The 13062-nt window shown below is 48.7% G+C and overlaps 1 protein-coding gene across 9 annotated transcripts in view; it reads right to left on the bottom strand.

Moving 5' to 3' along the window:
* The window catches only part of LOC137421075 (DENN domain-containing protein 2D), a 102514-nt gene that overhangs the window by 55928 nt on the left and 33524 nt on the right, over positions 1 to 13062 (bottom strand). For all 9 annotated transcript variants that reach the window (XR_013623723.1, XR_010983253.2, XM_078779251.1 and 6 more), the window contains exon 3: positions 6924 to 6984. Coding sequence is in view for 7 of the 9 variants with exons in the window: in XM_078779251.1 (XP_078635377.1) it covers positions 6924 to 6984 (61 nt within the window). In the remaining 2 variants the exon portion in view is untranslated. The remainder of the gene's footprint in view (positions 1 to 6923; positions 6985 to 13062) is intronic.

Raw genomic sequence — 13062 nt, forward strand, 5'->3', positions numbered from 1 at the left:
AAAAACCGAAAAAACTCTGCACCTCCACATCTCCAAAAGTCCTGAATAGAAAAAATTGAGGCATGGCTCATTGTAAAGAACTCTCCATGTGGAATAAAAAATGTTAATGATGACGTCATCGGTCACGTGGTTCGGCCGCCATCTTGGAAAAGCTTTGCACCTCTATATCTCCGAAAGTGCTGAACAGAAAAAATTGAGACATGGCTCATTGGAAAGAAATGTCCATGGGAAATAAAATATGTTAATGATGACGTCATAGGTCACGTGGTTCGGCCGCCATCTTGGAAAAGCTTTGCACCTCTATATCTCCGAAAGTGCTGAACAGAAAAAATTGAGACATGGCTCATTGGAAAGAAATGTCCATGGGGAATAAAATATGTTAATGATGACGTCAGATGTCACGTGGTTCGGCCGCCATCTTGGAAAAACGGCAAAACTTTGCACCTCTATATCTCCAAAAGTGCTGAGCAGAAAAAATTGAGACATGGCTCATTGTAAAGAACTCTCCATGGGGAATAAAATATGTTAATGATGACATCATCTATCACGTGGTTCAGCCGCCATATTTGTTCTAAATGGCCGATAAAAAAGTACACTCCGGCAAGTCCTCGGTCTCTGACCGATTTTTCATCTGTCTGTCTGTTTGTCTGTTTGCAGCACTACGTCTACACCGTTGCACGTAGAATCGCCAAACTTGGCACACATATTGGTCTTGCCCTCTAATGTACTGTGCCCAAATGATGACGTCATCAGTCACGTGGTTCGGCCGCCATCTTGGAAAAACCGAAAATTTTTGCACCTCGATATCTCAAAGTCCTGAACAGAAAAAATTGAGACATGGCTCATTGTGAAGAACTCTCCATGGGGAATAAAACATGTTAATGATGACGTCATCAGTCACGTGGTCGGCCGCCATCTTGGAAAAACGGCAAAACTTTGCACCAATATATCTCCAAAAGTGCTGAACAGAAAAAATTGAGACATGGCTCATTGTAAAGAACTCTCCATGGGGAACAAAATATGTTAATGATGACGTCATCAGTCACGTGGTTCGGCCGCCATCTTGGAAAAACGGGCAAACTTTGCACCACTATATCTCCGAAAGTACTGAACAGAAAAAATTGAGACATGGCTCATTGTAAAGAACTCTCCATGGGGAATAAAATGTGTTTATGATGACGTTATCGGTCACGTGGTTTGGCCGCCATATTTGTCCTAAATAGCTGATAAAGTAAATTCCGGCAAGTCCTCGGTCTCTGACCGATTTTTCATCTGTCTGTCTGTTTGTCTGTTTGCAGCACTACGTCTACACCGTTGCACGTAGAATCGCCAAACTTGGCACACATATTGGTCTTGCCCTCTAATGTACTGTGCCCAAATGATGACGTCATCAGTCACGTGGTTCGGCCGCCATCTTGGAAAAACCGAAAATTTTTGCACCTCGATATCTCAAAGTGCTGAACAGAAAAAATTGAGACATGGCTCATTGTGAAGAACTCTCCATGGGGAATAAAACATGTTAATGATGACGTCATCAGTCACGTGGTCGGCCGCCATCTTGGAAAAACGGCAAAACTTTGCACCAATATATCTCCAAAAGTGCTGAACAGAAAAAATTGAGACATGGCTCATTGTAAAGAACTCTCCATGGGGAACAAAATATGTTAATGATGACGTCATCAGTCACGTGGTTCGGCCGCCATCTTGGAAAAACGGGCAAACTTTGCACCACTATATCTCCGAAAGTACTGAACAGAAAAAATTGAGACATGGCTCATTGTAAAGAACTCTCCATGGGGAATAAAACATGTTAATGATGACGTCATCAGTCACGTGGTCGGCCGCCATCTTGGAAAAACGGCAAAACTTTGCACCACTATATCTCCAAAAGTGCTGAACAGAAAAAATTGAGACATGGCTCATTGTAAAGAACTCTCCATGGGGAATAAAATATGTTAATGATGACGTCATATGTCACGTAGTTCGGCCGCCATCTTGGAAAAACCGGAAAACGTTACACCTCCATATCTCCGAAAGTCCTGAATAGAAAAACTTGGGACGTGGCTCAATGTAAAGAACTCTCCATGGGGAATAAAATATGTTAATGATGACGTCATCAGTCACGTGGTTCGGCCGCCATATTTGTCCTAAATGGCCAATAAAAAAGTACATTCCGGCAAGTCCTCGGTCTCTGACCGATTTTTCATTTGTCTGTCTGTTTGTCTGTCTGTCTGTCTGTCTGTTTGTCTGTTTGCAGCACTACGTCTACACCGTTGCACGTAGAATCGCCAAACTTTGCACACGTATTTGTCTTGCCCTCTAATATATTGTGCCCAAATGATGACGTCATCAGTCACGTGGTTCGGTCGCCATCTTGGAAAAACGGCAAAACGTTGCGCCACTATAACTCCAAAAGTGCTGAACAGAAAAAATTGAGACATGGCTCATTGTGAAGAACTCTCCATGGGGTATAAAATATGTTAATGATGACGTCATATGTCACGTGGTCGGCCGCCATCTTGGAAAAACGGCAAAACTTTGCACCACTATATCTCCAAAAGTGCTGAACAGAAAAAATGTAGACATGGCTCATTGTAAAGAACTCTCCATGGGGAATAAAATATGTTAATGATGACGTCATCAGTCACGTGGTCGGCCGCCATCTTGGAAAAACCGAAAAACTTAGCACCTCCATATCTCCGAAAGTGCTGAATAGAAAAAATTGAGACATGGCTCATTGTAAAGAACTCTCCATGGGGAATAAAATATGTTAATGATGATGTCATCGGTCACGTGGTTCGGCCGCCATCTTGGAAAAACCGAAAAACTCTGCACCTCCACATCTCCAAAAGTCCTGAATAGAAAAAATTGAGGTATGGCTCATTGTAAAGAACTCTCCATGGGGAATAAAATATGTTAATGATGACGTCATCGGTCACGTGGTTCGGCCGCCATATTTGTCCTAAATGGCCGATAAAAAAGTACATTCCGGCAAGTCCTCGGTCTCTGACCGATTTTTCATCTGTCTGTCTGTCTGTCTGTCTGTTTGTTACTTGCCAGAAAAGATTCCGGCAAGTATGTTGATCTGTTCGTTTGTTACTTGCCGGAAAAATTTCCGGCAAGTATGTTGATCTGTTCGTTTGTCTGTCTGTCTGTCTGTTTGTTTTCCGGCAAGTATGTTGATCTGTTCGTTTGTCTGTCTGTCTGTCTGTTTGTCTGTTTGCAGCACTGCGTCTACACCGTTGCACGGAGAATCGCCAAACTTTGCACACATATTCGTCTTGCCCTGGAATAGACTGTGCCCAATTTATGACGTCATCGGTCAAAAAGTTATTTTTAAATTAAAAAATTATAACAAAAACAAAAGTTAAATTACGACTGGGATTACAGACAGTAAAATTACAGTTCAGTACTTCGTGTAACCCCCACGAGCATTCAGGAGAGCACGTCCACGTTGAGGCATGCTGTTCACGAGATTTGCCAAGGTTTGGACAGGAATCGCTTGCCATGCAGTTACAATTAGTCTAGTAGGAAGACTAGGTCCCCCTGCACCCCCCGGAGATATACTTCTAATCAGTGTTTCTAGATTGGAAAAAATGTGTAGAAAATGACTAGCTATGGCCCCAAGCTGAAAAAATGTCCCACATACCATTTTTATGCAAATTACTGCTGCAAATTTTATGCAAAATTATGCAAATTTTATGCAAATTTTTGATGAGGAGTAGAGTTGAGGGGTCTTTGAGGGCTTCATCGAGGTGCTCTCGGTTGCAAGACTGGGTCATTCTGAGAAGCACAGCAGGGTCAGAGATCATGATGTTCTCCTCCTCAGTGAATCTCTCCATCAACAGCCTCTCCATTGCCTCACACACTGTTTTGAGGCAAAAGAGGGACTTTGCGTAGGCCTTTCCACTGAGAACACCTTTGAGAGATCCACTTGTTACTAGTTGTGCCTCAAAGAGAATCTCTGCATATCCAGAACCACGCATCTTGTGTCCAGTGAGCATCCCGATGTAGTTCATGGATGTGTGGAAGGGTCCAATCGTTACTACATGACTAGCAAATTCATTTGGCCAGCGCCAGATGATGGGAAGGGCTTTCATGCAGACACCCAGATCAAATGTATTCAGGACCCATCTCTGACCCACCTCAGCAGTTGCTGCCTCGGAACGCTTCAGTAGCTCACGAACAACTGCGTTGTCTGTGATCGGTCTGTGCCTGGTGCCTGCATGGCATGGCAATGGCCTGCAGCCTGTGCCTGGGCTAGGGGGTTTCACCTCTGCAACTGGTTCTCCCCCACCCAGCAAATCAACAGTCGACTACTGCACGCCTATCCACCAACCGATCACAGACAACGCAGTTGTTCGTGAGCTACTGAAGCGTTCCGAGGCAGCAACTGCTGAGGTGGGTCAGAGATGGGTCCTGAATACATTTGATCTGGGTGTCTGCATGAAAGCCCTTCCCATCATCTGGCGCTGGCCAAATGAATTTGCTAGTCATGTAGTAACGATTGGACCCTTCCACACATCCATGAACTACATCGGGATGCTCACTGGACACAAGATGCGTGGTTCTGGATATGCAGAGATTCTCTTTGAGGCACAACTAGTAACAAGTGGATCTCTCAAAGGTGTTCTCAGTGGAAAGGCCTACGCAAAGTCCCTCTTTTGCCTCAAAACAGTGTGTGAGGCAATGGAGAGGCTGTTGATGGAGAGATTCACTGAGGAGGAGAACATCATGATCTCTGACCCTGCTGTGCTTCTCAGAATGACCCAGTCTTGCAACCGAGAGCACCTCGATGAAGCCCTCAAAGACCCCTCAACTCTACTCCTCATCAAAAATTTGCATAAAATTTGCATAATTTTGCATAAAATTTGCAGCAGTAATTTGCATAAAAATGGTATGTGGGACATTTTTTCAGCTTGGGGCCATAGCTAGTCATTTTCTACACATTTTTTCCAATCTAGAAACACTGATTAGAAGTATATCTCCGGGGGGTGCAGGGGGACCTAGTCTTCCTACTAGACTAAATAGCCTGCTGCAATTCACGCACAGAGGCAGGCTGCTAGTCCAAGTTGTCGATTTGACGCGTTAATTCTGCCCACAAGTTCTCTATCGGATTCATATCCGGGGACATGGCAGGCCACTCCACATGCTCTACACCACGGTCAGCAAGAAAGTGTTGGATCATGCGAGCACAATGAGGCCATGCATTGTCATCTTGGAGGACAAAGTTTCCTCGAAAGGCTGCACGAACAAATGGAAGCAATGTTTCTTCCAGAATGGCCCTGTGCTTGAACTGGTTCAGGTTCCCATTCAGAACAACCAGGTCAGTTTTGCCCCCTGCATGAAAAGCAGCCCAAACGGTCACCCCACCACCTCCATCTTGGACTCTTGGCACTATACAATCTTCGTTGTAGGCTTCATGCACTTGTCTGCGCACTCGGACGCGGCCATCTTGACGATAGACCAGAAATCTAGACTCGTCACTGAAGATCACGTGATTCCAGTGTCCTGGCTGCCATTGACGGTGCTCTCTGGCCCACTGCAATCGGCGCTGGCGGTGTTGTCTGGTCAGACGTGGCTTTCTCAGGGGACGCCTGGCACGATAGCCTGCTTGAACCAGTCGTTGTTGACTAGCCTTCTGGATACAGGCACATTTGTCAGATGCTGCCACTCAGCCCAAAGCCGATTAGCTGACTTGGTACGGCCATTGCGGACTAACCGGTGCAGCTGGCGATCATCCCTCATTGTGGTTCTGCGGGGACGTCCTGGCCTCGGTATTGGAGTAGGGACACCCCTCTGAGCATTTCGTTTCAGGATCTTTGACACCTGACCTTGAGTGATGCCATACTGCCGAGCAATAGCACGCTGTTTCATGCCGGAATTTCGAAAAGCCACCACTAAATGGCAAACAGCATTGTCGAGTTGACGGACCATCTCCAGGGGAAGCGGCAATAACTTTTGTAGACGTGCAGCAGTTGTTTTCCACTAATACAGAACGCAACAACCCTCACATACCCGATTGTGAAGCCAATCGTCAAATGTACCTGTCCGTACATTTTGTTATGCCACCTGTGATATAATCCTGTTATTGACTTCTTGCTGCGACAGACAATCAGTGACATGGTTCTTTCAACAAAGACATCACCGAAGCGTTAAAGAAACTCACCAGATTGATATACTGAGTTCAGAAATTAAACCCAAGTCAAGAAAAAAAAAATATTCCATATTAAATGCCAAGTCTGTATGTAGATTATAGACCAAACTGGTACCTATATATATTATAGACCAAACTGGTATGTACATAGATTATAGACCCAACTATGTATATAGATTATAGACCAAACTGGTATCTATATAGATTATAGACCAAACTGGTATCTATATAGATTATAGACCAAACTGGTATGTATATAGATTATAGACCAAACTGGTATGTATATAGATTATAGACCAAACTGGTATGTATATAAATTATAGACCAAACTGGTATCTATATAGATTATAGACCAAACTGGTATCTATATAGATTATAGACCAAACTGGTATGTATATAGATTATAGACCAAACTGGTATGTATATAGATTATAGACCAAACTGGTATGTATATAAATTATAGACCAAACTGGTATCTATATAGATGATAGACCAAACTGGTATGTATATAGATTATAGACCAAAGTGGTATGTATATGTATTTTGCTGAACTGGCATGTACCCGCTACATCTATTACTGTAACTCAATTGTGCAGCTATGGATCCATACACTGTTCAATGTTTTTACACTTTGAGAAAATGTCAGAACTCGACAGGTGAAGCCAATTGAAAAGCGCACTATGAACGTACCTGTGAAACAACACTGGGAACAGCTAAGCTCAAAAGCAGGTTTTGTACAGACCGAGAATAAAGGAACAACACTTACGATTTGAGGATGGTGCAGCACTCCATCGGAGATTCTGTGTGAGCATCTTCCTCATCCTTATCTGGGAAGGATTCACCGGGAGCGGAGAGAGAAGGTGGCTATGTTAGAGAGCAAGCAGGAACAGGTAGTTTACGCATGCTAACATAGCTAGCCATACATGTTCCTTTATCGTAGTAACTCGATCCTCATTCCATCATGGTAAACCAAACCAACTACGTGTGAGCTTATTGTGATGAACCATTTGCATAGTTACAATCTCAGGTTCCAATCGCTCTTACTAACAACCACAATTGACATTCTTCGTAACATTATCCTGACCCTCCCGACTCCTCACACCTCACCACCACCACCACCACCACCACCACCACCACCACCACCACCACCACCACACACACACACACACACACACACACACACACACACACACACACACACACACACACACACACACACACACACACACACACACACACACAATTTGCATGTCCTTTACCTCACCTGTAGGTAGTGACCCATTTGTGCTTGACCAAAAGATGGATCCAGACACACCTGGACCCTGAGTAATATCTTGCTCACACTTACAGTGGAAGCCTCAGTGAGCCCCATCATGTGGAGTATTGCTGCCAATCTAACACCAATCAAGACAGGTGTTGGCTTAATGGTTAGTTCAGGTGGCTGCCAAGAGCTATCAGGGTCCTGAGTTTGAGCTGCTGGTATGCCGATGAATTAACGCTCGGTGGGTTGACTCAGCCCGTCCTGTTTCCGAGGTTGGCAAAATAAGTACCAGCTGACTTGTAATAAAGAGGAATTGCATAATAGAGAGGAATTCCCTCTGTCACCCACTCACCCTTCGCCCCTCTCACCCTTCGCCCCCTCTCACCCTTCGCCCCCTCTCACCCTTCGCCCCCTCTAACCCTTCGCCCCCTCTCACCCTTCGCCCCCTCTCACCCTTCGCCCCCTCTCACCCTTCGCCCCATCTCACCCTTCGCCCCATCTCACCCTTCGCCCCCTCTCACCCTTCGCCCCCTCTCACCCTTCGCCCCCTCTCACCCTTCGCCCCCTCTCACCCTTCGCCCCCTCTCACCCTTCGCCCCCTCTCACCCTTCGCCCCCTCTCACCCTTCGCCCCTCTTTGTTCTCCTGCTTCTCCTAAGCTTAGTTACTATTCATAAAAGGATTATTTATTTGCTTATTTTAAATCGTTTTGATTTTGCCTTTTTGAGGTAAAAGTCTCTGTTGTTTTTACTGTAATGCACATGTCAAACTGCGTTGGTCACGTGCTAAGTTCATTTCACATGCAGCTTACTCTATAATCCAAGTCCTTTCATAAGCGGATTCACTCTGGAATGACAAAATGAAAAACACACATTGCCAAACTGGTTTGTCAAGGCCACCCTCTCCGGCTGTCAGGGCCACCCTCTCCGGCTGTCAGGGCCACCCTCCCCGGCTGTCAGGGCCACCCTCTCCGGCTGTCAGGGCCACCCTCTCCGGCTGCCAGGGCCACCCTCTCCGGCTGCCAGGGCCACCCTCTCCGGCTGCCAGTGCCACCCTCTCCGGCTGCCAGGGCCAACCTCTCCGGCTGCCAGGGCCACCCTCTCCGGCTGCCAGGGCCGACCTCTCCGGCTGCCAGGGCCACCCCCTCCGGCTGCCAAGGCCACCCCCTTCGGCTGCCAAGGCCATCCCCTTCGGCTGCCAAGGCCACCCTCTCCGACTGCCAAGGCCACCCTCTCCGACTGCCAAGGCCACTCTCTAAGGCTGTCAAGGCCACCCTCTCCGGCTGCCAAGGCCATCCTCTAAGGCTGTCAATGTCACCCTCTCCAGCTGCCAAGGCGACCCTCTAAGGCTGTCAAGGCCACCCTCTCCGGCTGCCAAGGCCACCCTCTAAGGCTGTCAAGGCCACCCTCTAAGGCTGTCAAGGCCACCCTCTAAGGCTGTCAAGGCCACCCTCTAAGGCTGCCAAGGCCACCCTCTAAGGCTGCCAAGGCCACCCTCTCCGGCTGTCAAGGCCACCCTCTCTGGGTGTCAAAGCCATCCTCTCTGGCTGTCAAAGCCACCCTCTCTGGCTGTCAAGGCCACCCTCTCCGGCTGCCAAGGCCACCCTCTAAGGCTGTCAAGGCCACCCTCTAAGGCTGTCAAGGCCACCCTCTAAGGCTGTCAAGGCCACCCTCTCCGGCTGTCAAGGCCACCCTCTCCGGCTGTCAAGGCCACCCTCTCTGGGTATCAAGGCCACCCTCTCTGGCTGTCAAAGCCACCCTCTCTGGCTGTCAAGGCCACCCTCTCCGGCTGTCAATGCCACCCTCTAAGGCTATCAATGCCATCCTCTCTGGCTGCCAAGGCCACCCTCTAAGGCTGTCAATGCCACCCTCTCTGGCTGCCAAGGCCACCCTCTCCGGCTGCCAAGGCTATCCTCTCCGGCTGCCAAGGCCACCCTCTCCGGCTGCCAAGGCCACCCTCTCTGGCTGTCAAGGCCATCCTCTCCGGCTGTCAAGGCCACCCTCTCCGGCTGTCAAGGCCAACCTCTCCGGCTGCCAATGCCACCCTCTTCGGCTGTCAATGCCACCCTCTAAGGCTGCCAATGCCACCCTCTAAGGCTGTCAAGGCCACCCTCTAAGGCTGTCAAGGCCATCCTCTCCGGCTCTCAATGCCACCCTCTCCGGCTCTCAATGCCACCCTCTCCGGCTCTCAATGCCACCCTCTCCGGCTCTCAATGCCACCCTCTCCGGCTGCCAAGGCCACCCTCTCCCGCTGCCAAGGCCACCCTCTCTGGCTGTCAAGGCCACCCTCTCCGGCTGTCAAGGCCACCCTCTCCGGCTGTCAAGGCCACCCTCTCTGGCTGTCAAGGCCACCTTCTCTGGCTGTCAAGGCCACCCTCTCCGGCTGTCAAGGCCACCCTCTCCGGCTGTCAAGGCCACTGTCTCTGGCTGTCAATGCCATCCTCTAAGGCTGTCAATGCCATCCTCTAAGGCTGCCAATGCCATCCTCTAAGGCTGCCAATGCCACCCTCTCCGGCTGCCTAGGCCACCCTCTCCGGCTGTGAAGGCCACCCTCTCCGGCTGTGAAGGCCACCCTCTCCGGCTGTCAAGGCCACCCTCTCCGGCTGCCAAGGCCATCCTCTCAGGCTGTCAATGCCACCCTCTCCGGCTGCCAATGCCACCCTCTAAGGCTGTCAAGGCCACCCTCTCCAGCTGCCAATGCCACCCTCTCCGGCTGTCAAGGCCACCCTCTAAGGCTGTCAAGTGTTACGGATTCGTCACTTCCGTTGTTGTGGTTTTCATCCACTGTAAACATTTTTGATTCCATGTAATATTCTTGTTTTCAAAAGGTTTATTGTTTATGAACTGTTTTCAAAAGGTGAAAAAGTTAGTGTTAAAAGAAACCGGACGACGACGAAGAAGAAGAGAAAACGAAGGCGGAGCGAGTGGAGTCGGACAAGAAGCATAGTTGCATTGCGGTCTGGAGCGAGCATTGGCGAGCAAGAGTCACGAGTGAACTTTGGGTTTCCCAGGAAAGGGATTCCTGCGACAGAGTTGTTATCGCTGTGACAGATTCACCTGCGTGTCAGGTTTTGCGATTGATTCCGAAGAGAATCCTTGTCGTGCCATTAGGTCTCGAGTACGGGCCGTCGGCCATTTTGACTCGCGCGCTTTGTGCGTCGAGCAAGGTTTCTTTGCTTCGCTTCAGCCATTCTCACCGCATTCAGACGTTTATCTGGTGTGTGTGTGTGCAACACGAATTTTGAAGGTAAATCTGAAGTTCGCCGACTGAGCCGTGAAACGTCCATACCCGAGGGTGTGATTTCCCAGTCGCCTGGAGGGCGACTTTGGATTTCCCAGTCGCCTTGAGGGCGCTTTGGTGCAGCTTTGGCAGTGTGGCTGTGACCGTCATCCAAACGGGATTCTGGTCTCGATTAGACATCGTTCTGACGATCGCTGAAGCGGATCGACTTTGGCTTGAAGCCAGCATCGACTTTGGTTTGAAGCAGGGAAAGAGACATTGGGAATGTTCTTGGTTCACTCACTTGGAGCACAGTGAGTTATATGTTACGAAACTGATGGTACCATCATAGGATATATATTGATTGTACTTTTGATTACTATTATTGTTGTACTGTTATTCTTGTGTGATCTTAATACAATATTTGTTTGTTGGTAACAATTGGTGTGACTTCACCAGTGATCTTTGACATACAGAATAACACATTTTTCTGCCGTGACTCCTCTCGGGGCTCGGAGGTACACCGTGACCAGGGGGTCGGGGAGGAGCACGTAACACAAGGCCACCCTCTAAGGCTGTCAAGGCCATCCTCTCCGGCTGCCAAGGCCACTCTCTAAGGCTATCAATGCCATCCTCTCTGGCTGCCAAGGCCACCCTCTAAGGCTGTCAATGCCACCCTCTCTGGCTGCCAAGGCCACCCTCTCCGGCTGCCAAGGCCACCCTCTCCGGCTGCCAAGGCCACCCTCTCCGGCTGTCAAGGCCACCCTCTCCGGCTGTCAAGGCCACCCTCTCCGGCTGTCAAGGCCACCCTCTCCGGCTGTCAAGGCCACCCTCTCCGGCTGTCAAGGCCACCCTCTCCGGCTGTCAAGGCCACCCTCTCCGGCTGTCAAGGCCACCCTCTCCTATTGTCAAGGCCACCCTCTCCGATTGTCAAGACCATCCTCTCCGATTGTCAAGACCACCCTCTCCGATTGTCAAGACCATCCTCTCCGATTGTCAAGACCACCCTCTCCGATTGTCAAGACCACCCTCTCCGATTGTCAAGACCACCCTCTCCGATTGTCAAGACCACCCTCTCCGATTGTCAAGACCACCCTCTCCGATTGTCAAGACCACCCTCTCCGATTGTCAAGACCACCCTCTCCGATTGTCAAGACCACCCTCTCCGATTGTCAAGACCACCCTCTCCGATTGTCAAGACCACCCTCTCCGATTGTCAAGACCACCCTCTCCGATTGTCAAGACCACCCTCTCCGATTGTCAAGACCACCCTCTCCGATTGTCAAGACCACCCTCTCCGATTGTCAAGACCACCCTCTCCGATTGTCAAGACCACCCTCTCCGATTGTCAAGACCACCCTCTCCGATTGTCAAGACCACCCTCTCCGATTGTCAAGACCACCCTCTCCGATTGTCAAGACCACCCTCTCCGATTGTCAAGACCATCCTCTCCGATTGTCAAGACCACCCACTCCGATTGTCAAGACCACCCTCTCCGATTGTCAAGACAACCCTCTCCGATTGTCAAGACCACCCTCTCCGATTGTCAAGACCACCCTCTCCGAGCCAAATGCTTTTCCCCATCACAACTTTAACACCCTTTTCATTCAATATACGACTATAATGAAAAACCTGTCATGCAGGTAAAGCTAGTGTCCATCTATGACCTATGTCAACGGACAGGTAGAACAACAAATTAAATCACAAGCTGCTGATTGAGGTTGTCAACAGAGGTGGAAAGCAAGGAGGAGCCGATGTTTCAGGCATCAACCCTTCTTTGGAGCGAAAGAGAGGCCTTGCACACAGGACACCATTTTGTGCAAATCCACACGTTTCCCACCTTAAGCAAAGTTTAAAGGTGGAAAAAGATCCACCAGGAATGACCCAACATCAAATTGAGTTCCCTTTTCGCGTTTGAATTAATTAATTACTTAGTCGACGATGTGAGTCATTAATAATTAATAGTTGAGTCTGTGGAACTTCCGCACAACCAGGTGCGTCAAGAGCCAGCGCGGGCCCAGAGGCAAACAACCTCGGGGCCCCCACCCCCACCCTTTCTCCCACTTATAACTTTTAAAGGAACTTTCTTTTATGAAGATCCAAAATTAGAGTACCGGTAACGAGCTCATAAATAAAGCAAAATCACAGCAGCAGCCTTTTTTGCTCACAGTACTAGTGTTGAAAATTAAATAAATAAAGTATTAACAAATCTATTATACAAGTTGAACTTGGTGCACCTCGTACATGTTGCAGAGTACGGAACATGCAATACGGTCCAATTGTCCAAAGCATCAAGGAATGCTCCAGACAAACGGCCTGAAACAGTATATAACTAGATGGTATTCATAGAATACTTACCCTGCTTGGTGTGCTTCGATAACAGGGTGGCCCTGAAAACTTGGTGTGAGCCAACTCTTCTGTTTTTG

Source organism: Myxine glutinosa, chromosome 1 (assembly GCF_964187855.1).
Source record: "Myxine glutinosa chromosome 1, kmMyxGlut1.1, whole genome shotgun sequence".
NCBI lineage: Eukaryota > Metazoa > Chordata > Myxini > Myxiniformes > Myxinidae > Myxine > Myxine glutinosa.